This window comes from Leptinotarsa decemlineata, unplaced genomic scaffold, assembly GCF_025532065.1.
Source record: "Leptinotarsa decemlineata unplaced genomic scaffold, Ldec_3_MD MMD2_tig00001344_RagTag_RagTag, whole genome shotgun sequence".
NCBI lineage: Eukaryota > Metazoa > Arthropoda > Insecta > Coleoptera > Chrysomelidae > Leptinotarsa > Leptinotarsa decemlineata.
In genome coordinates, this window is record NW_027412560.1 from 66,200 (window position 1) to 91,514 (window position 25,315).

The 25,315-nt window shown below is 34.3% G+C and overlaps 2 protein-coding genes across 6 annotated transcripts in view; one reads left to right on the top strand and one right to left on the bottom strand.

Moving 5' to 3' along the window:
* The window catches only part of LOC111509045 (uncharacterized), a 62,084-nt gene that overhangs the window by 16,070 nt on the left and 20,699 nt on the right, over positions 1 to 25,315 (bottom strand). For 3 of the 5 annotated variants that reach the window (XR_012465545.1, XR_012465548.1, XM_074175795.1), the window contains 3 exons: positions 13,171 to 24,964; positions 7,325 to 9,785; positions 2,147 to 2,334 (listed from right to left, as the gene is read on the bottom strand). Coding sequence is in view for 1 of the 5 variants with exons in the window: in XM_074175795.1 (XP_074031896.1) it covers positions 2,147 to 2,334; positions 7,325 to 9,785; positions 13,171 to 24,964 (14,443 nt within the window). In the remaining 4 variants the exon portion in view is untranslated. The remainder of the gene's footprint in view (positions 1 to 2,146; positions 2,335 to 7,324; positions 9,786 to 13,170; positions 24,965 to 25,315) is intronic. The other 2 variants (XR_012465546.1, XR_012465547.1) reach the window with 2 other exon arrangements.
* LOC141482467 (uncharacterized) lies at positions 846 to 2,106 on the top strand. Its single transcript, XM_074175796.1, has 2 exons — positions 846 to 1,502; positions 1,683 to 2,106. The coding sequence occupies exons 1-2, from the start codon at positions 1,372 to 1,374 to the stop codon at positions 1,909 to 1,911; spliced, it is 360 nt and encodes a 119-aa protein (XP_074031897.1). The 5' UTR covers positions 846 to 1,371; the 3' UTR covers positions 1,912 to 2,106.

Genomic DNA, 25,315 nt, shown 5'->3' on the forward strand with positions numbered 1-25,315 from the left:
GCTGAATTTTGTCCAAAAAAAAACGTCGCATGAGCATCGCTCAGGAATTGTTGGATGACGTCAACGGCGATCCAGATTTGCTTAAAAGGATTATAACTGGTGACTAATTATGGGTATTATGGTTATGACATCGACCCAAAGTACAATCGTCCCAATGGAAGAGCCCAGGAGAACCAGCCAAGTTCGATCAAATGTCAATGTTTTGATCAATGTTTTCTTCGATTACCGTGGCATAGTCCATCAGGAGTTCTTACCACATAGTTGTATGGTCAATAAGGAGTATTATCTTGAAGTTATGCGGCGCTTGCTCAATACGAAAAAAGGTCCGGTATTGTGGAACAACAATTCATGGCTTTTGCATCACGATAATGTACCTGCTCACTAGTCATTGATTGTTCATATTTTTTTCACCAAAAACAACGTAATCATGCCTCAGCCACTATATTCATCAGATTTGCCTCCATGGGGCTTTTTCCTATTCTCAAGTTTGAAGAGACCCACGAAAGAAGTCGTTTTGCGACGATCGAGGAGATAAAAACCAAATCGCTGAGAGAGGTCTAGGACATACCAAAAAATGCATATTGGGACTGCTACGGGGGTTGGAAAAAACGCTGGCTCAAGTGTACTACATTTGAGAGGGACTATTTTGAAGGGACAAAATAGAGTTTGATGATTAATATTTTTTGAGAAAAGTGAAAATTTGTTGAAAAGACTTCGTATACTATCTTCTTCAGGTGTATCTGATACAAACTATATTGAATGTATCATATAGTCAAACACGTGTTGCACTTTTATAAATTGTTTACTTATAATCTGAAATAAAAAGTATTACCTAAATAAATTATCATGAATTTTCATCAAGTACTGGTAAAGTCCATTGCAAATAGCCAGATATTTTTGAGAACCTGAGAAAACTCCACACAAGGTATGATTACCTTTTACCTATAGAACCAATCAATCTGGTGATTTCAAGCACCTATATTCATTTTTCTGGTGCATGGTAAAACAAATGTGGTGAGTTTGTTATAAATAGGTCATATGCATGTAATATAAAATAGCTCATTTTAATTTTTTTCTTAATCTATTTTGATACCAGATCAATGTAAATGGGTTCACATGACTATATACTTTATAAATTTTAAATAGTTCATAATTGAAAACGTAAAAATTACGAGACAGATTCAAATTAGGTAAAACGCAACGGGATTGGTAGGATCTTAAGATGATGTCAAAGTCCATGTCAACAACATTTATTTACATGCTGTTCTGTACTATTCTATTATTGTTTGTCCGTCTAATTAGAGTTTTGCAAGCAGTTATTTGGCTGTTATCATTTTATCATTACTGTGAACGTCCCAGAAAATAAATACAATGGCTGAAGCCGGATTTGTCATGGCACAATCTAACAATTTGCCGAGAATAGATGTCTTCATGATGACAAGTTTTTTCGCAAATCATCCCGATTTCACTTCAGCTGAGATTAGAGGCTTCAAAGCTGCAAGGTACCTGAATGATTATTGTGTATAAGTGTCTTTAATTTCAGCTGTTCGTTCAGTTTTCTAGTTATTTGCTTACTAACATTGAAAAAGTGTACATAACCTCAAATAATGTAGTGAAAAATTTGTTTAAGAAAATGTTTACAATCACTTCTTATTCTAACCTGATAATATTTGTGTTTTTAGGTCCGAAAGATATTGTTATGGCGGTTCAGCTATTGGATATGTTCAAGTAAATAGGGAAGCAAACATATGTGTAGTGAAAGCTCGTATTACTCCCGAACATAATGTGAAACAGAAGTGTTACTCTGTAACAGCGGTATGTGATGAAGCTGAACAGAGAATTGTCTCTGCAGAAATGTCCGCCAAATGGTCGACCGTTTTAATTGTCAATATTTGGTATACAATTTTATAAATTTTTTTCTGACTAATTATTCATGTTTTTGGCATCTATCTCATGTTTCCAGTATTTGTATGCATTATATAATCGATTAGAATAATTAGAAAAAAATATGCAATTCCAATTGAAATATTTCCTAGGGGCCGTATGGCGACAGTTCATGCATGGCGGGGTGCACTGTGATTCTATGTTTTTAGATTTAAAACACAAACGAGGTAAATGTTCAAAATAATTATAAGGTGCTACTTACTCTTTCGAGGAAAAAACTGAGGAGTACCCTCACTTGGTGGGTCAAAAAACCCTTTGTTAATCAATCTCTCCGCCCAATCAGGTTGTTCTTCTTCAGTAATATGCCTAGGAGAAAACAAACTAGATCTGGAATTTTCGGGTTTCTGTTGTTGAGGTGTTCTTGAATATTGGTGGTATACAGTTGGTCGACTGAAATTTATAAAATTTATTAGAGACAGGGCCTTGTTGAGAGCTTGAGAGAGTAATAGAATTGTTATACCACGAAACAATCATATTGAAAAGGTACATCATCTATAAATATAAAAAATATACTTCACGAATATAAAAAAAGTCTGTCAGTAAAATATAACAAATATCATGTAATATTGTTGAAAATCATCCCCTGAAAAAAAATAACGCCGGCCGCCGCTGGCCATCATAAATCAATTTTGACGTGGCCAAGGTCGCGCTCAACTCGACTGGTGGTCGATCGTTCTAGGTGTCGCGTCGCTTCGAGAATAGTTATACCGGCCTCCTACTTCCATTGGCATAAAGACTAGTACAGAGAATAGAGGATTTTGTCTTTCATAATTCGGCAGGAGTGATTTTTTTCACAAATAGGTGCAGTATGACGTAATGAACCTAAAAACATAAAATATTTACAAATAATACGAACGGAATTGCCGCCATTTTGCGAAAAACCGTTTGGGTCTGTATCTCCGTAACCGTGCATTTGAGGCCCACAATTATAAGGAATTTTATTATAGACAATTGAATTTCTTATCTTTTTTGTTCAATAATATTTTTTGTATCACTTACCGCTCACGATTATTAAGATTGTTACTGTATGTTTATTGACTTTTTTACCGATATCTCTTCTAATAATTGTTCAAACAATAAATTGCTAATAACTGCTAATTAATGCTCAATATGGTATATGTTATTTGTAATGATCCGTTAGGCGAAAAAGATGTAATATCGGTCAAAAAGAAACGTATCCAAAGTCATATAAAAGCTAGCATGGAAAGAGGAGAGAAGCAACATGAACGAATGTTAATACTTAAATGTAAAATATAACGATTTTTTATACATTTAATTGCCCCTCTCTGTTGTTGTGGCTGGTGGTTAGAGTTTTTGTTAAGTACCTGTCTGTGTGTATGGGTTTCTGTACACTCTGTGGCCTAATGTACCACCTTCACGTCTGCTCACAAGAACATCCAAGAAGGCCTTAGAGTACCTTCGGTTTAGCGATATAATAGAGAATCGTTTAGCGTCTCTTCGCCATCTTGCCATACCACGAACATGTCAACAACATAACACAGTGGTTTCACTGTCGTTTGCTCTAAGGCCCGTTGTTCGAAATTTTCCATGAAAAAGTTTGCCACCGCCGGATTATGTTAAAAATATAATAGAACTGGTTTGGAGATTATAGAGAAACACGACGTGAAACCAATATTTAGGACAAGAAAAACTAGCAGAGAAAGTCTAAGGTCAGGTACGTTTAGCAACACCCGGGGTACCACGCCACGGATTCCTTGTAGATGCGGGTCGGTGTATACTGGAACCACGAAAAGAAGTATTGGTACCAGTCTCTCTGAACACAACATACCTTACCTTGCAGTGAGGCTCGTTATAAAGTTCTCACATTACAATTTTCATTTGTTTCAAATTGTGGAAAATGAAAATCCACAGAAAGGCGAATAAAAAACCCTGATTTCCTGCACAAAAAAGACTTTTGTTCAATATAGAATTCATACGCTACCATTTCTTTGAATCCTTCAATATGTGTAACCCAAAATGAATTAGCTCCGTTTTCCCCGTCAAAATAAGAACTGGAGATTACCATGTCCTTCAACTTTAATGAAAAAGTTATCAAAAATATTCTTGTGAAAGCTATTTTCCGAGTTTTCTGGCCGTGGTCTGCAGGTTTTTATGCCTGACGTTTCGTCGACTACTGCAGTAGAGTATTGTTCTTATGCATCAAGCTCCGCCCCTAAGCATACCCTGAAACTGCTGGATTCCATCCAGAAAAGAGCCAACCTCCTGATTGGAGACGCGAACATCACTTGCAACCTCGATAGTCTGGAACATTGAAGAAAGGTTGGGAATTTGTCTCTCTTCTATAGATACCTTCACAGGGAATGTTCAAGTGACTTGGCTCATTTGATTCTACCAAGAGCGGTACATATCAGAAATACGCGACGGACTGTGGCTGCTCATCGTTTTGAGGTTCAACTGAGTACACCTCGAACTTAACTGTTTGAGAACTCTTTCATTTGGAGAACTGCTTTTATGTGGAATAAACTTCCTGAGAACGTTTTTTCAAATGGATTTAATCTCCAGCGATTGAAATACAATATTAATCGCTATTTTCCCACAGGCACCGCTCTTAGAGCGCCTTGAGGATTTTCCTGTAGGATTCTGTTTTGTCCTTAAAAAAAACAAAGGCGATGTGGTAAGGTCGCATTGCCTGAGTTGGTGCTCGAGTTGTTGTTCTGAACGCTTGATTTCTCTTAATTGTATTGCCTAACCTTGTTTGTGTACGTAGCCAGAATTTATTTATGTTCATTGCCTCTTATTTTCTATTGAAACTATCTCTGTATTTTTGAATTTCTATTGATTCTCTATATACGCTTGGATAGTAATTTTGAATTTTATCGATTAATACTGTACCTTCGAATGAGATAATGTGAATGCCTTCTGATTGTTGCTGTAGCCGAATATGATCTCATGCAAACGTAGTTAGAATAAATCAAAAGCATAAAGGCACAGAATGGTCACATTTTTTCTATTTCAATGGGAATTAATGAGATTCTCCAAGTTGAATTTTTGGGCATTTATCTGCATCAATTCACACAAACATTTTTTTGTGCGCCGGACAAGTTGAGCGAAATCTATGAGGAACAAATTCAATAGAATTGCAGTCTGTGATATGGCAAACAACGCTTCTATCTACGTTATGCCAACTCTTTTGTATTGGTTCAGAAAGTAGTTAACTGAATATACTGTGAAAGAAACGTTATGAAACGTTGTAAAGCGATACAGTGGTAAAATTTTGAGTGATAGCTTACAAATCAAGCGACACACTAGACTTCTTGAAATATATAGCCAATTGGACGTGTGAGAGAATTAACTTCGGCTCTCTTTTATCTCAAAATCAGTACAATCACATATGGAAAATAAAAGTTTGAAGTAAACATGGGAGTAGATTAATAAATATAATTGTGTACTCAATAAAGAAATTGATTGAAGTATTATTCAAATTGAAGAAAAATAATTAAATACTCATAAAATATAAGCTAAAAATTGGTAATCAGTTAAAATTCACCACCGTTATTTTTCATCATTTTTCTTATAGTATTGATGTTTTTTGGAATTACAACCGAGATTCATCAATGACAGACCTAAGATCACTACGAATTCATCAATCATCTCATAAACTACACCTTACGATTTGATCTCCACAAACTTTATTTGAAAAATATATCAAGACATGTTTCACTAACACAGTAGCTTCTTCAACAGTGATTTGAATACTACAAGTTGCTTCTTATATACCACAGGTAAGTACAATAGAGACTACCTCCATCAAATTACCTAAACCTCTACAACTTTTATATACCTGAGGTACCTCTTCAATTATGATTACCTAAGGCATATTACCTCACTTCTACATCAATAATAATAATACTTCCTTTTTTTTATTTAAGAAAATATGTTCAATAATGGTGATCTATTAACTCCAGTTGGTCATTCATTAGAATGTTTGCATTTTCAACTTTATTAATTTCCATTGCTTCCAAATGATTCAGTTTCAAACCTTTATTTTCTATGTGTAAAATTTCGAACTCTCCGTTAAAGATTTGATTTTCTTGTAAAAGATGATTTGAATATGTTGAACTTGTTTTCTTATTTTCATAGCTCATATGATTTTCCTGGATTCGATTCCTAAATGTTCTGCCAGTTTGACCAATATATACCTTTGGACACATTCCACACTTCAATTTATATACTCCTGATTTCTCGAATTTGTCTTTATTGCTTTTAACTAACTTTCCCAACATATTAGGTAGGTACTTGTTCAATATGCAATTTTAATATCTCGTTTTCTCAAAAATGAAGCTTCATTTTTCTAACTTTCCCAAGGTATTACTTGTTCTATATGTTATTTTAATATCTCGTTTCCTCAGAAATAAAGCTTCATTTTTGAGGAAATTCGATATTAAAATTGCATATGGAACAAGTACCTAATACGTTGGGAAAGTTACTTAAAAATATTAAAGACAAACATCCAAATTCGAGAAATCAGGAGTATATAAATTTAAGTGTGGAACGTGTCCTGGCACAACATTTAGGAATCGAATCCAGGAACATCATATGAGCTATGTAAATAAGAAAACAAGTTCAACATATACAAATCATCTTTTAGAAGAAAATCATATCTTTAACGACGAGAAAATAAAGGTTTGAAACTGAATCATTTGAAAGCAATGGAAATCAATAAACTTGAAAAAAACATTCTAATGAATGCCCAACTGGATTAAATAGATCACCAATATTGAACTTGTTTTTTTATTATAAAAAAAAAAACGAGGAAGTATTATAATTGATGTAGAAGTGAGGTAATATTCTTCAGGTAATCATAATTGAAGATGTACCTCAGGTATATAAAAGTTGTAGAGGTTTAGGTAATTTGATGGAGGTAGTCTCAATTGTAGTTAACTGTGGTAAATAAATATTAGTGTAAGAAGCAACTTGTAGTATTCAAATCACTGTTGAAGAAGCTACTGTGTTAGTGAAACATGTCGTGGTATATTTCTCAAATAAAGTTTGTGGAGATCAAATCATAAGGTGTATAGTTTATGAAATTAGTATGGATTTCCATCAAATAACGGCCGAATCAATCAGACAAATCATCAATCTATCAGAATCTTCAGAAGAAAAATTTCACTAATTGTTTTCATTTTACTACACTCTTGCTTTTTTTCAAACACTTATTGTCAACTAACTATACTGTCAATTATTGAGTTGCCATTGATTCTAATAGTATCATAATGGCCATTCGCAAAAAATATAAAAAAGATAACCCCGAAAGACATATCATATGTCAAAAAAAGACAGAAAGATAAATATTTCTAGTAATTTTTTGAGATATTACTACTGAATATGAAGTAAAAATAGAAAATATTCAAAAACTAACCTAGAACTACTCCCCAGGTAACGACTTGGCTGCCTCGAACTATTATGCTTGCTGGACCCTGTAGACTGATAATGACTACCACTACTTCTTCTATGTTCTGACATGTAGGAATCCCTACTTCCATGTGTCTGATAATTGGGATATCGCTTATAACTCTCTCTAATGTCCCTTTCCTGAGATCTTCGGTCGTGAGAAATACCAGACACTCTTTTCGCTTCCTCCCTTATTGGTCTATCTCGATGAGATTTTTCATTAATAAAACTTTTTTCTTTAATTTTATATACCAAATCTGACTCATAATTACGTTCCTTTTCTCTAGTGCTCGCTTTGTTAGAAAAGTGAGGGTTTATACTTTTCTGTTTGAGGAGCCTATCGAAAGGATCTTCTGGAACTTGATCATCTGATTTACACACTTCAGGTTCACTTCTATCCGGTACGCTAGAAGAGCCTCTTCTAAATTCACGACCCTCCCGTTGCCTAGAATCTTTAACTGTACTTTCATTATGGTGCTTTTGCTTCGAGTCATTATCTTTGCTTAATATTCTCTCAATTGAATAATTCATTGAATACTTACTAGCAATACCAGAAAAATGAGGATTGTGTGTAGCTCCATCTGCCTTCAAACGGTTTCTTAACGGATCATCAATTTCTGTATTTATATCTAACGATTTCCTAGAAGAATTTCTGCTATTGATTCGCTTATCGGTGTCCTCTTCAAAGTCTTCTAATACAGACCTTGGTGATTCTACAGCTGAACTTTTAGCCTTTGTGTTAGTGGTAGCTTTCTCATTGAGGCTCGGCTCCATTGCAATTTTTCTTCTTTTAGGCCTAGAATGTGATAAACTTCTTGAAAATTCTTCTGAAGGTACTCTTGATGAGTACAGATTAGTTTGCACTCTTTTTCGAGATTTCACAATGTCAGCAATGTTCGGTAAGACAGCGTCCTGTTCAAGAAAATCTTTGGGACCAGTAGGATGAGAATTTCTGTTTGCATTGCTGTGGTTCGTATTAGAGATTGCATCGTCTTTCGGTTTCACTTTATTTTGTTCATACTTCATTATTGAACTTGAGACAGGTGACTTTGATATTAGAGCGGTATTAGGAGTACTGGACGGTATTTTGGAAGCAATAGCCTGATTCGAAGTGTTAACAGAACAATATTTTAATGGAACACTACTCTTTCTGTGCTTGTCAACAACAGATGATTGAGAAATTGATGATTTTTTCTCCTGCTCCAAATTATTCACTGTCTTCAAAAGTATCTCTGCTTTACCGATGGTCGTCTTAACTTGTAGGATATCAGGTTTTGGAACTGTTCGTGAATTTTGTTCCTTGATGTTCTCCAAACGACAAAGATAATTAGACTGTGCATTCACGTTTTTGCTCATTCCAACGTCTTCATTTGCTGAAATACCTTTAATAACAATTGGCTTTTCTGGAAGAATTCGAGCTGACTTAGAGAATGATAATTCTAACAGATTGTCTGTAGAAACAACTTCTTGTGAATTATTGTTTAGGGATTTTGTTTTAGACTCGTGTTTATCCAGAGAAGTTGACTGAATCACTTTGGAGTTGTTGCTGGAAGGTTGATTTGAACTTTTGATCCATTTGGCTGGTCTAGTTCTACTGTAACTTCTGGTTGGTAGCATATCTGTTTGTACTACTTTCCGGACTTTCTCTGTATTCATCGGAGTGGTTGTCTTTACCTTTTTGAGTTTTTCCGAATCCACTATAGAACTTTTCTTAGAATCCTTCATATTTGAAGTAGTTGCAGAGCAAACTTTTTTAGTCATTGGTGCACATGATATTTGTTTCGAAGCAGAATTGATTCCATCAAATTTAAATGATGATGAACTAGGAAATTGTGTTTCAGAAGTCATCCCTTGGAATGAGTTGAAAGTATCATTGTCAGACATGTTGAATGTAGGTGTCAAACAGTGATTATTGGGTAGAACAATAACTTTTTGAGTACTCTGATCATTTTCCAAAAGATCAGAATGAGGCATATCATATGTTTCAGTTAAACAATGATTATTAGGCAAAACAATAACCTTTTGAGTACTTTGATCGGTCTCACCGATATGATCCCACGAACGACTGCCTCGAGTAGGTTCAGGTGTATAATCAGATTCTATTCTGTCACTGTTTTCTGTAGATATATCACAGTCAATGAGATCAATCAGTTTGTTTATTTCCTTCGGTTGCATTGCTATCTCTACTAAATTTTGAGTGATTGTATCATTCTCCATTCTCAGTTTGTAATCATCATTTTGGTTTGACTCTGAGTCTTTTCCTTCACAGTCCTTTTCTTCAGAATCCTGTTTTGTATTTAATAGTTCTGAAAAATCATAGGGTAATTCAAAATCTGACATTGGATTGTCATTTGTTGAAAATTCTGAAGAAGCATCATTGATAACTTTCGGGAAAATATCTTCTCCAGCAACGCTCATAACAGGGTCAGCTGAAAAAATAAAACTGAGATAGAAAGTTGTACACTACTAATATGTATAAACATATGTTATTGGAAAAAAAAGTATTATTGGCGTAAACTGTGTATTGAATAAGACATTGATATTTCTGGAATACTGTGAATGATGTGCGTGAATCCCAAGTGTTCAGGTCCTGTAAGATTGTTTATCTCAAATAGTTCTAAATAAAAATCCAGGATAGCATATATCTACCTCTTATGTGGTATATGCAAAATACTGAGCCATAAATACAATTAAATAGGATACTTTTTTTTACAATGCACATTTTGACGAATCGTTTAAAAGTTATCATAATAAGAATAACTTGACGCAACGCAGTAAGCCATTGCGCGTCGCGTATACTGTAAGACGACGGGGGACGATGCGCGGTCTAAGCAAAAAAGCGTCATCGCCGAGAACGCGACCCGAACGCTAGCAGACGCGTGAGGGCAGACGTCGTCTATTCAATACTTAGTGCAGATGGAATATTTTTTTAGTTACTGTATTTTTAAAGTGAAAATATGAATAGCTGTTGCCCGCTCTTATATTAATGTACAGCCGAAGCTACTGAACCTAGTATCTTGAAATATTCAGGCAGGTTCTTTGTATAGCATCAAGAAAGCATTAAGAAAGGGAGTTACAAATTTCCACCTCCAAAGGGAAAAAAGGGATTCAAAGATTGCATTGAATTTCGTCAGTTTTGAAGTTGGAGTTCATAAAAAAATATGGCAACTATTTATTCAAAATGCTCTATCACGAAACTTAATGTGACAAACCAAATTCTATGCGGACGAAGCCGCGGACAACAACTAGTACTGTCTATAAAGTGACTATCCGCGCATCGTGACGTCAATCATCGCTATAATGACATCAGGTCAACAGGTCTGTGAAAAACCTTTATATGGATCTTAGCAGTATATGGTTTTCAATAATTAAAACCAGTTTTGCCGTCAGCATGTTGTTTTTTTTTCATTGCAATAATAAGTAAATCCTATTCTATTCTGTTAAAATAGTCATATTATGTTAAAACGATTGCTCATATGCCATTTACGTAAAAATGTTTTGTGCAATGATTCCATGAAACCATCACAGCTCAAAATATTTCACAAATATAAATTTGCTATACTTGCAATTTCGATAGTTGTATGTATGTTTTTTTAATATGTTCATAAAAGTTGTAAATACCACTGAGTGCAGTACATTGTCTTGGAACAGTTTTAAAGTTCGCAGTTATATGGTGGTAGACTAAAAACAATTATATGTTTATCATATTTTTTTCTGTGCTCATTAACTATTGCTAAAAGTTCCACTTTGAGTAATGTTTATTAAAATTGGATACTTTTAGAACGCAGTCAGAATATTAGGTTTCCTTGATGCTGAAATTTTGAAATTTTTCCAATTTTATATAATGATACGGGGCATTGTCTAACACAACACAGTCATCGTAAGGTCTCCATTGAGATCTTCTGATCTCAAATTCATTTTAGTGTAGAGTGAATTGCCGATAAATGTTGGGGAACAATCTAAGTCGCGCAAAGTTTGGCATTACTGGTCTGCTGTGCTTGTGTTGTGCTTGTGTTTTGTCCTTAAAAAAATATAGTTATTAATGAGTTTCGGCAAAATATTTTCAAATATTTACTGAAATATTCATTAAACTCAATAAAATGGATGCAATGATAATGCGCTTCGCACGGAATCTTCTGAGTATGCATCTGCATAAAACAGTAAAGGGCATTTGTAGCAGTTTATGGCAAGGCCGTGTCCAGATTTTTGTTTCGGGGGGTCGCAATAAAAAAGACCTGCTAATTCAAATTCAATTACCATTACATTTGCACGGAAAAAGCTCTCCACTAAAAAAACTGTATTAACATATTCGTTTTTAAAACTAAAAACCTCAAGTTTCCAGTTCAGTGAATTCATAATTATTGAAAATAAAATTTTTATAGTCAAATTCTGTTATAACATCATCAGTTGGGATGATGACATCTCTGTGAATTGCCATTAGGGCCAACCCGGTTAGCCTTCTTGCCCACAAGAATTCCGTAGGTAGGTTTTGAGGCGCCTAAGTGTGGAAAATTACCTTTCCGGGGTGCACGTGGTTACTGGTAGGGTCGACAAGATGTTCAACAACATAAATGTTGGAATACAATTGCCTCTTGCACTTTACTTAGCGCTCATATATGTCGCGTTCAGAGGAATGTTTTCGCTGTGTTTGAGCAATTTTGTATCACCACATTTCATCCTCGTTCGTTTGCAATCGTCACTTCTACCTATTTTACAAATGCTCAAAAGACGAACACTGCGAGTGACTCATCTACATCTGCTAGACCTATTGTCTCTGAGGCAAGCACGTCTTCTTTTTCCGCGAAGTGAGACCTGAAGAAAGCAACTTACTAATTCATCACTTTGATATGGGAAACTATATCAAAATTCAAATTTCTGAGTACTCCGTGGACGCCAGGAAAATATTTCATATTTTCAGTAAGCGTAAGTGGGAAGAAAAAACCTTCGATTTCAAAGACAGTGGCTTGATAGGTACCCGTGGCTCGTTTATACGAAAATTAACGGCGCTTTATGCAAATATTGTATAATTTTCTCACATCACACGGTAGGAAAAGGAGGCAATCAGGCTTCAAAATCTCTTGTGACAGTTCCGTATAAGAAATGGAAACACGCAATCGAAGACTTCGAATCCCATCAATCGAAACAATACCATCACGAAGCTATGGTTAAAGGCTCCACCTTTTTGAAAACTTTGCAATACTTGGATATCAGGAACGTTATTGACTCAGGGAGAAGAAAGCAAGTAGAAGAAAATGGAGAAAAATTATTTTCAATTGTGGAAACTATAAAGTTTTGTGGGCATCAAGAACTGGTTTTGAGAGGAACAAACGATTCTGGCACTGTTTCTGTGACTGATGAGGAGCCAGTCACAAATGACGGCAATTTCAGAGCCATCTTAAGAATGAAGACAGCTCCTAGTTAAGATACTGGGTAGGTCCTCAGTACAGAAAAATAAATTAAAACGTGTCAGTATGATTAAATATTAGTGGACACTAAACATTAGTTTGTGTATATTACTGGAGTTTTTTCCCAACACCAAACCTTTATTTCAACACCTCGGCATGTGTTTAGATTACCAAGTGATCGTCTTCAAGAGAAAGATCAAAGAGTTTGATCTTCCTCTTGTAGATGTTCACTTGGTGATCGAAACACGTGTCGAGGTGTTGAAATAACGGGTGTTGGGAAAAAATCCAGAAATATTCATTACTACACCAAAGGTTCCAAACAGTGTATCACAAATTAATTTGTGCATATAACAATGTCAAGTTCACTTCATATACAAGAAAATAATATCATAATGTATACAAGACTTACCAGTATTATAATAACTATGGTCGCTGTTGTTCTCCTCATAGCTTACTTTGATTTCTGTTATTTTAGTAATTGGTGTGAAGGTCTGCGTAAATTCTGATTGCTTGGATACTGGAATCATATCAGTAATCTCACTTGATGATCCATAAACGCCTGTAATGAAACTATTTGATCTCGAAATTTGTCCCAAACTGTTTTGGTTGAGCTGATAGTTTTGTGTCGTAATTAAATCTAAGGTTTGTGAACTACCAATGGTAATCTTAGTTGGAGAAATATCGTGGTAATTCAGAGACACATCAGACGTGCTTGCAATCTGCTTGTTGGAATTATTGATAGTTGAAGATGAAATAGTAGGTGAAACTCTATGTGATTCCATGTAATGTTCAAGTTTTGACAGACTGTCGTTTTTAGAACAAGAATCCCGAGGAACTGTTACCTGTTGCTCCATACCAAATGCAGAGTTACGCTCAGCAGAAGGTTCTTCTGCAGCCATCTGGGTGAAATCGGTTTTGTCATCAATAATGTTAGCATGTGAAGACATAATGGAAGTGCGAATAAATGAACTAGCGCTATTTTCCAATCTGGAGCAAGTAGCTTTTCCGAAATGTTTTAAATTTTTCAAGTTTTTGAAGATCTCTGCAACATCTTCATCATTTGCAGGTGAGGTGCTCGAAACTTCTATGGAATTGGAATTTTGAGTTTTTATTGTCAAATTCGAGCAGTTGTTTATAGCTAGAGATGATGGCTCACTCGTCTCTTCTACTTTTGGGGATTGTCTGGAGTCCATTATTCCCAAAATTTCTTCGGAAGGAAGAAGTTGGTACTGGTTCACTTCCTGAGTGCAATCAAGAACTTTTTCAATACTTGAGGATTGTTCCAGAGGTTCATCTTGACCAGAATATTTATTCTCATAAGAACCTGTAGAGCTACTGCTCAACAATTCATTACTACCAGATACATTTGTCGTCGAAAAGGAAATGAGAGCAGATTGATCAGAGGAAACCACAACTTCAGAATCAATTTCTGGAATTTCATCACTTTTTAACAATAAAGATGCATTGAAATGTATATTATTATCATTATCTTCTTTTTTTGGAACACAGCTATTATCAGCACTTTGTGTAGGTTCCATTAAAGCAACAGAACTGATTTCCTTCTCTTTCAAGTGACTTACTACAGACTCAATAGATTTTCTCTCTCGTTTCCTTGGAGAACCAGATAAAGGTGAGGATTTAGTAATTGCAATCGAGTTATCTATAAGTATTGACAATTCTCTCATGGTTGTCTTTCTAGAACTGATTTCGTGAGTTGTTTTATCTGGTATTGGTAGATCCTGTAGTTTTCTTTTACGACTCTTGGTGAGATGAGAATTTCTCAATGTTTCTTCAGGTTCAACTATTTTCACTGTTTTTTGTACTTCTGATATTGAACTGTTAGTGAAAGAAGTTATTTCTGACTTTCCGTCCGTTACTTCGATAGATTGAGAAACTCTTTTTTGAACTTCTGAATCTTTCTCACCAGATTCTTTTGAAATACATACTTCATCTCTACTGGAATGACCCTCAGAAATACTTGCGTCACCTTCAGATATAACAACGAACCCTGCTCGTCTTTCCTGATTCAAAAAATGTGTTATTACATCAAGTTTTTGAGAAAAAACTGGCTGCTTTTTCTCATCAGTGCTTTGCAGCAATTCAAGCTTATCAAAAGATGAAGCGTTCTCGCACACTAATATATTGGTATTGTCGAATTGAAAATCATTAGATGTTAGTAAAGTGATGTTCTCGATAGCTGGAATGGAGATTTCATTTTCGTTTGCTGGGGTCAAATGGGTGTTGCTAGTTGTTTCAGTTTTCTCATTTGCAGCTATATTGGCGTTACTGAATTCAAAATCTCCAGGAGTTGAAGTGATTTTATCAACAGTAACATTAAATATTTCATTTCCATTTTCTAATGAAAATTGGATTGAATTTGACGTTTTAGTGTTCTCATCAATACTTGTGCTTTCATTTTCAACTATAGACTGATTTTCTACAACTGCAGCATAGAAATTCATGTCACCCTGGTCATGACTGAAAATTTTTATTTCATGTGAAGTAATATCCTGTGGTTGTTCTAATATACAAATGGCAGACTTTTCAATTTCTTCTGCATGTGGGTCTGGTACAATTTTATGAAAAGACTGATGACTACAAGAATCCTTATCTTCAAGGTCAAAATCATGTTGTGTTTTTTCACAAGTATTCACAGCTTCAAATGGCGAGTTGTGATGGGATTCTTCTGAAGTTTTATTCACATCATCTGATACTGTAGTAGTTATTTCAGTTTCCAAACAAGAATTCAGTTCAATTGTGTTGATATCGACAGGTTTAGTGGTGTCCCCTACAACGTTTGAACAAAATTCTGGATTATTTGTGGAAGCATCATTTTCAAATACTGTCTCATTTTTCTCAGAACAAGTTTCTTCAATATTTTTGAAAACATTTAACACTTCACTCTGCTCTAGACCATCAGTTATCTCATCATGAGAGCATGATATATTCTTATCCTTATTATCATCTAAATATAATTTTTGAGGGCTAATCAATATTACTGAGTCATTTGAAATATCAATCTTTGGATGCAACTCTAACTGCCCTTTAGTCACCTCTGTACTTATAGTTTGTTGAAGTTGAGTTGTTCCTTTGGGGTCTGAATTTGGCTCAGATTCGGTTACTTTCTCAGATTTTTCACAAACTGTTTCAGTGTGTATTTTATTCTTTTGATCTTTTGTAACCTCTTCATTATCAAATTTCGAAATATCTGCTTGAGTACTGGATAGAGATCTTATTTCTATATTTGGATATACTTTACTATCTTTCAAATTATCTTCACTTATTTCTTTTTCTACATTCGCATGTGGATATGATTTAGAAAGAATTTTGTCATGACTTTTTTTCAACTTTTTAGTGGGAGTTTCAGTTTCCTTGACAAAGCTGTTGTCATATAACTTTGAATTAGATCGTTTCAATCTTCCTTTTGGTGATTTACTTTCACAAACTTCAATTTGTTTTTCATCTCGATATTTATTTGTTTCTGAAGAAAATTGGTCACAAACGTTAAGACCAGTAGAAATTGATATTTTTTTATTGGAACTACATTCTGCACTTTTCTTACTACAATTGGCATCAATATTTTGCTGTAATTTTGATCTTGATCGAGATTTTTTTCTGACACTTTCAATTTCAATTCCTTCATCAATTATTTTTTTACTGTTTCCTGAAACATTTAAGGCATCTGTTTCTCGAGTAACTTTTGGAGAGGTTGAGATAGATTTAGTTTGCTGTTTTCCAGTTGAAATCTCATCTTTTTTGTTGACATTCTCCGAATCTTTTGTGGTTTTCACTTGGGGTCGATCTTGTACAACAGGGCATACTTCTTCAATGAGAGAAATATTCTCTTCAGAAGTTGAACACATTCCTGTTTGATTTAGTTCATCTCTGGTCACTTTGCTCTGTACTTTTTCACATTCTATAATCTTGATTTTATGTTTTTTAATTTTCAAAGACTCTAGAGGTATAAGTAAAACTTTTTTTGTTTTGCAGTTAGTTTTACTACTGTTCATTTCAGTCGTCTGATTTACCTCATCTGAACAGTTAGATTCAATTTGTTCACTTGAAGTCACTTCATCAACCCTATCAAAGTCAAGAGAATGTTTCAAAGGAGCATGCTTTGCAACAGTGCCATGTTTATCGGACTTCACAGGTTTATTGATCTTTTGATTCTGGTCTTGCATTGAACTATTTGATTTGATCTCACCTAACTTTTGTTTTTCTAGCCGATTTTTATTTTTTTTTAGTGATCGGCCTTCTTCACTTGATAAAGTAGAGATTTTGTTTACTGATGCGAGATTGTCTCTATCATCTAAAAGTATACTGGTTGAGCGTAGGTTCGTTTCAATGTCAGTTTCAACTATTTTACTTTGATCATTCATGGAAGTTGTGAAACCTGTTTCTTTTGTAGCTGAACTAACTTCTGTCTTATTCTGGCTGCTTATTTTCTCAACGGACTCTGATTCAATTACTTTTTCAAATTGATCGCTTAAATCTGAGATATCTGAAAGGTTTTCAGAAGTGCAAATTGACAGCTGATGTGAATTATCAATATCGGTCTGATCAATATTATATTTGGTTGAAACATCCGAATTCTCTCCCACTGACTTTATACTATCAGTACAAATCCCAACTTTCTTTTCACCCAACGAAATATCAGTAGTCATAAGATTTGATTTACATTTCTCATGATCATCATGAGGCTGTGAAATTTCTTGAGATGTTTCTGTAGTTATTTCTTCTGGACCAATGTCACCAAATATAACCAGTTCACCCTGATCTTTTTTTTGGTCAGCATTAACCTCATCAACAGTGTTTTCATTTTGTTGTTCAATACTAGTAACAATTTCGTCGACTTCAATTTTTCCTTGGAGAGTCAATGATAGGTTCTGTATATTTTCATTTGGGTTATCCTCTTTGCTGCTTTGAACAGATATCTGTTTATTTCCTTCATCAGATGCCATTCCATCTTTAAATGATTGTGAATTAAAAAGGTCAGATTTTTGTGATTTATCGCAATGAGTGGCTATGGGTTCATAAATTGTTTCTCCAAAAGTACTTTCGAATATTTTTTGTGGCAATGGTGAATCATCCAGACTTTCATTTGAGACCGAAATTTCCTTTTGTTTTGCACCTAATACAAATTGCGGTTCTACATCAACCGAATCTCCTTCATATAACTTTTTCTTCAATTTCTCTGTTGTTTGAGAAACTGTGTTTTTACATTTCCATCTTAATTCAGTGTCTTGTTCTTTGAATCGTTCACAAATCGAGGATGATTTCCCTCTTAATTTCGGGGGTGGCATACATGTTTTATCCTCAACCTCTTTGTTACTAGTAGAGAAACTATTTTCCACTGAATTGAATGATCTATTCAAATTATCTCTAGATATTGATTTTCTTCTCAGTTTTGGTGGCAAAATAACTGAATTTTGGTCTTCTGCCTCTGATTTGTCAAGTAATCGATCCTGGAATATACCGGAATTCATTAAGTTGTTACTTTCATCTTCTGTTTGTTTCACATGATCTTTATGTTCATCGTGTATGTTAGGTTTTGTTGTAATTTTATGAATCTTCCTTTTTTTAGAAGTTTTCCTGGGTTTTTTATTAATAATTTCATTACATATAATATTTTCTTTGGACAAATTTGTTTTGCATGAAGCCTCTTGTGTTTCTTTCTTAATTCTGTCAGCCAAAGGGGTTTCATCTAAATCGCCATGTTCATTTGAAGCTGCACTGTTCTTGTTTTCATTATTGAATTTTGGAGTTTCAAATGACTTTGTTAGAAGTACAATATCTTCATTTAACCTGATGTTTACTTCTTTGACATCAGTAATCATTGATAATTTGTTGTTTTCACAAATTTTTTCCTCAGATTCCTTTCTCAATTTTTGTATTATCTCTAAATCTGTTTTGAATTCTTCGTCTTGTATATTTTTCATTATTCCCGTATCTGAAATGTTTGACCTATTTTGATCCTCAAGTGGAATGTTTTCTTCACTTGTGTTAACATCAATTCTTTTGATACTGATGTATGGGTTTAGACTTGGATGATATGCCTTTCTTTCTGCCTTAGTTCTTATTGGTTTATTATTTTCAGATTCTATTTTTGTGGTATTTTCTAGTGTCGTTGAAAATGATCTGAAGATAGAAGGAACTGTTTCAACTTCAACAAAATTGTTTTTATTTTCATTTGTAGTGACTTTCACATTTGGTTCATAGAGAAAATGAAAATCTTCGTCAAGAGTATCATCATCATAAATGTTAACTTTCTTCTCTCCAATCCCTTTAGAGATTTTAGTATCAACTTCATCTCCTTCAACTGTATCTGATAAGGTTTTTGATGTGTTATCATTATGTTCACCTGCTTTGCACTTACTCAACTTATCCAACACAGACTCTGATTTGACATTGGATTTTTTTTTGTTTACCACTGATGATTTGCCAAAGTTTCCATCTTCTTCTATGTTACTCAATTTATTCAAGGGTTTTGATTTTGCGTTTGTCCCTTCATCAATCAACAATTTATTGCTTTCACTGTCATTACTATCTTCACTCGTGAAATTTACATCCACAATTCTATCTGCATATGTTTTTTTCACAGGAGGTATTGAATTTTCTATTGATAAAAAGTCGTGAGGTTTGAAACCGGATTCAACTTTTTCACTAATATTTTTCAAGTGGCTACTCCTTGTAATGCGTATATTCTCATTAACAATAGTTTTTACAGTTTTCTTTGGTGTTAGGTGAGCACGTGCTGCTTTTGGCATATGTCCAACTCTGTCTTTAGATTTGCTGACTTTTGAGTAATTTTTCATCGGTTTTTTTTCATTCTGAATAGTTTTTTCTGAAGATTTACGAAATTCATTTTCAGTTGTCATGGATCTCCCTCTTCTCAAAGGTTGTTTTCGTTCCTCTTTAACTTTTTCTCTGAGGGCATTTGTAGCAACATCAGCTAGTACATCCAAAGAATGAAACGGTTTTGAAGGTGTCTGCTCAACTTCGTTTTGAACAAAAACATCAATTCCATTCATTTTTAGTTTATTAAACATGGTCAATTCAATGTTTTCATCAATTGCTTTAGAGCAAATTGTCAGGTTATCTGAAAAATCAGTTTTTTCAATATTTATAGCTACTCCAGATTTCTGTTGACTAAAAGACAATTGAGGTGTTTCAGAACTTCGTGTAGTTGAGACATTTTTACTAGATGTGTTTTTTCTGATCAGTTCAAGGTTGTCTGAGAAAGGTTTTTCAGTCTTTTGTTCTTGAAAACATTCAGATACTACAGCGCCTACCTCAACTTCATTGACATACTCAGATTCATTATGAAATTCAAGCAAGGGTTCATTCTGTATCTGAATAACATCCGTAGGCGTAGGATGATGAGTTTCCTTCACTTTTTGATCTGACCTTTCATTTTTTTCTGCTATATTATCCATTGTGCACCCAATATTTTTTTGTACATTGTTTTGAATAAGCGATTCTTTTGATTTGCTGATCGGATCAGGATGACAAATATCAAAAATTACATTTTTCCCACGTATGTCCTGCCCGGATTGATTATCTTCTGACCTTATTTCAACTTCCATGGCATAATAAAAGGAAGTATGTGAGTTTTCTTCAACTTCATACCCTAGCTTAAAGAGCTTTGGGTGGTCTATATTATCATTACCTTTGCCCTCATCGTTTCTAAAATGTTCTAAGGAAATAACTTCCTTTGACTTTACATTTTGTAACTGCTTACTGGAGGTGCCCTCATCATTCAAGTCTGTTGAATCTTCTTGTTTATTGTCGAATTTTGACCCACCTTCCTCTTGAAACATTCTTTCATTTGATTCTTCCAATTTCAAATTTACAAGTTTTTCAAACTTATTGTCTCTTTCATGCTCAACCTTTTCTGAACTTCTCATTTTTTTAGTTGGTTCAACAGTGTCATCAGTTCCTACTTCTACTTCACATGCAATTTCTGAGTCTTCATGAAAAACAACAAGTTGATCATCAATAATAGTTTCTTCAACTTCTTCTGTAGCCCGGTCAAATTTTTCAGGTTGAGAGAGTTCATTATTTTCATTTTCAAGACAAAAATTTCCATATTTTTGTTTTTCAATGACCTCATTAGAGTAAACTAATGAATCCACCAGTTTCTGATCTGTATTTTGATTGGAATTTTCATTTGTATTTGATTTTATATGATGATATACTCCTGAAACCAAGCATTCCTTGTTTTTGGTAATACAATGAGCATTTTCCACATTCTCCTTACTTTGAATATCTGTTACAGGATTTTGTCCAGACGTTTCAATGCACTTCAAACCTTCAGATTGTCCCTCATCACTTTGCTTTGAAAGAATAACAGTTTCAAGAACTTTTGTAGCAGCATTTGAATCGTGAAGTACACTAATACTCTCACTTGAATAAGTTTCAGTTTTACATTCAATAACTTCTTGTGAAACATTTACGATTGGCGAACTTATATTTGGTAACTCATGGTCCTGATAGGGCTCTAATGCATTACTCACAGAATATTGTTGATCTTCCGCAATCACAGGTTGACTTTCTCCTGTTGGATGATCAATGCTGTTATGATATAAATGTTCTTTAGATAAACCTTTGAGATAATTCTCCGCAAAGGATTTACTTGTACCGGGATTATATTCTGGACATAGGAAGCTCTCCTTCAGGTTCGTTTTTTCCACTAATTTTTTGTAGGAAGTTTCACTTTCACCATTCATATCGTCTTTTGTAAGAATCTGTACACCCACAAAGTCACTGCTGGATTGCGTCTCAGTATCAGAAACTAATTGTGTAATGTTTTCGTTTGATGGTGTCACTTCACTACATACATGATTCATTTCTTCTGAATGTTGAAAATAATTTTTATCAGCCAAATCGATCTCTTTTGTGTTGCATTTTTCATCAGTTACCCTATTTGTTTCGAAATTCTTATAATCAGACAATGGATCGTTAATTGATGTCTGTTTATCATTTTCTAAATATTTCTCAGTTTCAGGTTGCTCCACACACTCAACATCTTGATTTTTTTCAGGAAGAGCAGATGTTCCTGTCACATTTACCTCAAACTTTTGATCGCTCTCATTTTCTTTTTTATTTTTTTCTGTTCCATAACACAGATCTAAAATACATGGGATATCTTTGGGATGTGCTATCGTTGAAGATCCGAAGCTTTCATTTTCAATCATTATCAAGTTTTTGGAATCAAACGGAGATTCAGAATAATTACTAGAAACCTCTTCACTAATTTTATATGGTGAGCAATCTTCTAGTTTGTCATCTTCTGTAGATAACTTTCTGGAAGTTGATTCTAATTCTGAAAATTCCTCACTTAGGATTTCTTTTTCACATGTATTGGTGAGCTTTCTGGGATTAATTTCAACTAGAACCTCCTTAGAAACAGTATTACAAGCAAGTGACGACTCACAGTGTGAAGATATTTCTTTATAAACTTCATTTGTCATTCGTATTATACCTTCTTTCACTTGAGTGGGTGGACTATCCACCATTTCAACTTCTTGTATTTGAATAATAGTGCTAGAAGACTCATCTTCTGGAAGCATCTTCCCAGAACTCTTTCCAAACAGACTCTCCTTCAAAATATTTTCAGTTATTGATAAAGATTGAAACTCTGATGATTCTTCTTTAAACATTTCCTTTTGATAGCAAGCAATGTCCGTATTCATCACTTCCATTACATTTTCGTTTATTACATTAGATGAACATGCTTTTTTATCTCCTCGTGCAAACTCGTTTGTTGTTTCAAGCAAAGTTTCTTTTGAAATCATTGATGTTAATCCTACAGATACATTCTCTAATAATTCTTCTTCAGACTGTTCACTTTGACAGATATTGCCCTGAGCATCCATCAATTCTGTTACATCATTTTGACAGCAGTCATCGCCCTGTTCATCTGTAACTTCGATTACGTCTACGTTTACTTGAAATGATGGACATGTTATTTTATCTACTTGTGGCACTTCAATTACATCTGTATTTACTTGAATAGATGAACATGATTCTTCATCTGCTGGAGGCAACTTCATACAATTCATTTCAAATGCAGTCTTCTTAGAAATACTTGGAGTTGTTTCTGAAGATTTGAGTTCATCCTCAGACTCTTCATTTTGACAGCTGCCATTGCTTTGTTCATCGGTCACTTCGATTACATCTGCATTTACTTGAATAGATGAAAATGGTTTTTCATCTACGGATATTCCAGAATTCATTTCAAATGCAGTATCTTTCAAAATATTTCTAGTTATTTCTGAAGATTCAAGCTCTGATGATCTTTTAGACTGTTCATTTCGAGAGCAATCATTGCTCTGCCCATCCATCACTTTAATCACATCTGCGTTTACTTGAATAGATGAAGATGATTTTTCATATGCTGATATTCCAGAATTCATTTCAAATGCAGTCTCTTTGGAAATATTTGGAGTTATTTCTAAAGATTCAAGCTCTGGTGATCCTATAGACTGTTCATTTTGAGAGCAGTCATTGCTCTCTTCAATTACATCTGCGTTTACTTGAATAGATGAACATGGTTTTTCAACCACTGGCAACTTTCTAGAATTCCTTTCGGATTCAGTCTCATTGATAGTTGAAATTATTTCTACAGGTCCATGCTCCAATGAGCGTTTTTCACACGCCTTTTTTTCGAAAATATCATTATCCTGCTCTTTAATCACTTCCAATATATCTTCGTTCTCTTGAATAGGTGAAGTTGGGGTCTCATCTGATATCTTTCTACAATTCCTTTCAGCTAGAGTCACCTTGGAAATATTTTGAAACGGTCCCAACGATTTATACTGCAATGATCCTTCTAGAGACATTTCATCATCAGAGTTACTATTTTCCCGCTTTTCCATCATTTCAATTACAGATTCTTTCATTGGAATCGGTAAGCCAGGTTCGTCTTCCAATATCAACTTTCTAGAATCTGTTTCTTCAAACACAGTTTCCTCAGAAATATTTGGAGTCAGTCCTGAAGACCCAAATTCTGATAGTACTTCTTTAGATCTTTCACTATCATAGTTATCAATGCCATCCTCCATGCTTTTCATCATATTTTCGTTTATTTGAACAGATGAACACGAGTCATTTATTTCAAGTTCCTTCGAAATGGTTGAGGTTTTTCCTAAAGATGATTTTCCTTTAGACTTTTCTTTTAGGCAGCTTTTATTATTTGATTCATGAATTGTTATTAGATCTTTGTTCATTTCCTTATTCATGGGTGTTGATAAATTTTGTTGCTTATTACAGTTGACCACAGATGAATTAAATTCAAAATCATCTTCTGCAACATTCTGGTCTTTTCTAGTATGTACATCCAAGATATTGGAAGTTGAGGATATTAACGACAGACTATTAATTTTATGAACCTCAGAAGAGCTGTCATTTTGAATCTTTCCAGTTGGTATTTTCACCATGGAAATTGAATCAATGGCACATGTATTGGATGTGGTATGGTTCACTTCATCTCTCTCATTGTTTATAGTTTCCTCATCCATGATATTGGGAGCTGAGGAAGTATTAAGTTTATAAACTTCACGAAAACTGTCATTCTGAGCCTTTTCAGTTGGAATTTGATCCATGGAAATGATTGAATTTATAGCGCATGTCTCAGATTTGGTGTTGCTTACTTTATCTCTCTCATTGTTTATGGATTCAAGACTTACTTCATATTCGTCATCAGAAATTTCAACAATTTCAGTATCTACAACTGACACTTCAGTCACATTTTTATATATACCAGATCGAAGTTTATCTTCTTTTCCACCGCAACCTACAACTAGAGGCTTGTTTGAGATCAAGTTCGATTTTGTGTGACTCGCATCACTATTTACTTGTTCATCACCTGAAATATATTCTAAAGATAAATCTACTTTTATATCTTCCTCATTCTTAACTTTCTCAATTGGCTTATGGTTTCTTTTATTGAATGATTCTTTATCTTGTTGCCTCCGACTACTTTGGTATTCCAAAGATTTCTTACTGGTTTCGACTTCTTCTTCTAAACAGCATGTTTCTTCGTCACTGTCAAAGTCGCTGTCATCTAGACAAATTGTGAGCACAGGCTTAGTTAACGGACGTGAAGAGGTTTCAGTTAATGTCGAATTTTCTTCTTTTATTACTTCAATTCTTTCACTGGTAGAGACATCAACAATATCATCATCATCATCATCAACAATCTGAAATACAAAACTATCAGAATAAAATAATAGAACAACGACAGGTATATTAAAAGGTAAAATTGGCGTAGAATAAATCCAAAAAAGGCACATTTTTCAATCACCAGAATATTGCGTATTCATCTCCTGAAGAACCAAACTAAACTGAGGACGCCGACGCCACCCAAGTTGACGTCTTCGGGAGATGAATAAAAGTATTGCATTGAATTGGAAAAAGTGCTTGTTTTGGATATGTATATTGATAATTTATTTTAATTTCATTTGAATAATAATGGAAAAAGCTCTGGGAAACTTTGTCAAGAATGGATTTGATTTTTTTTCATATGGAATATCTCTTATTTGAACATTTGT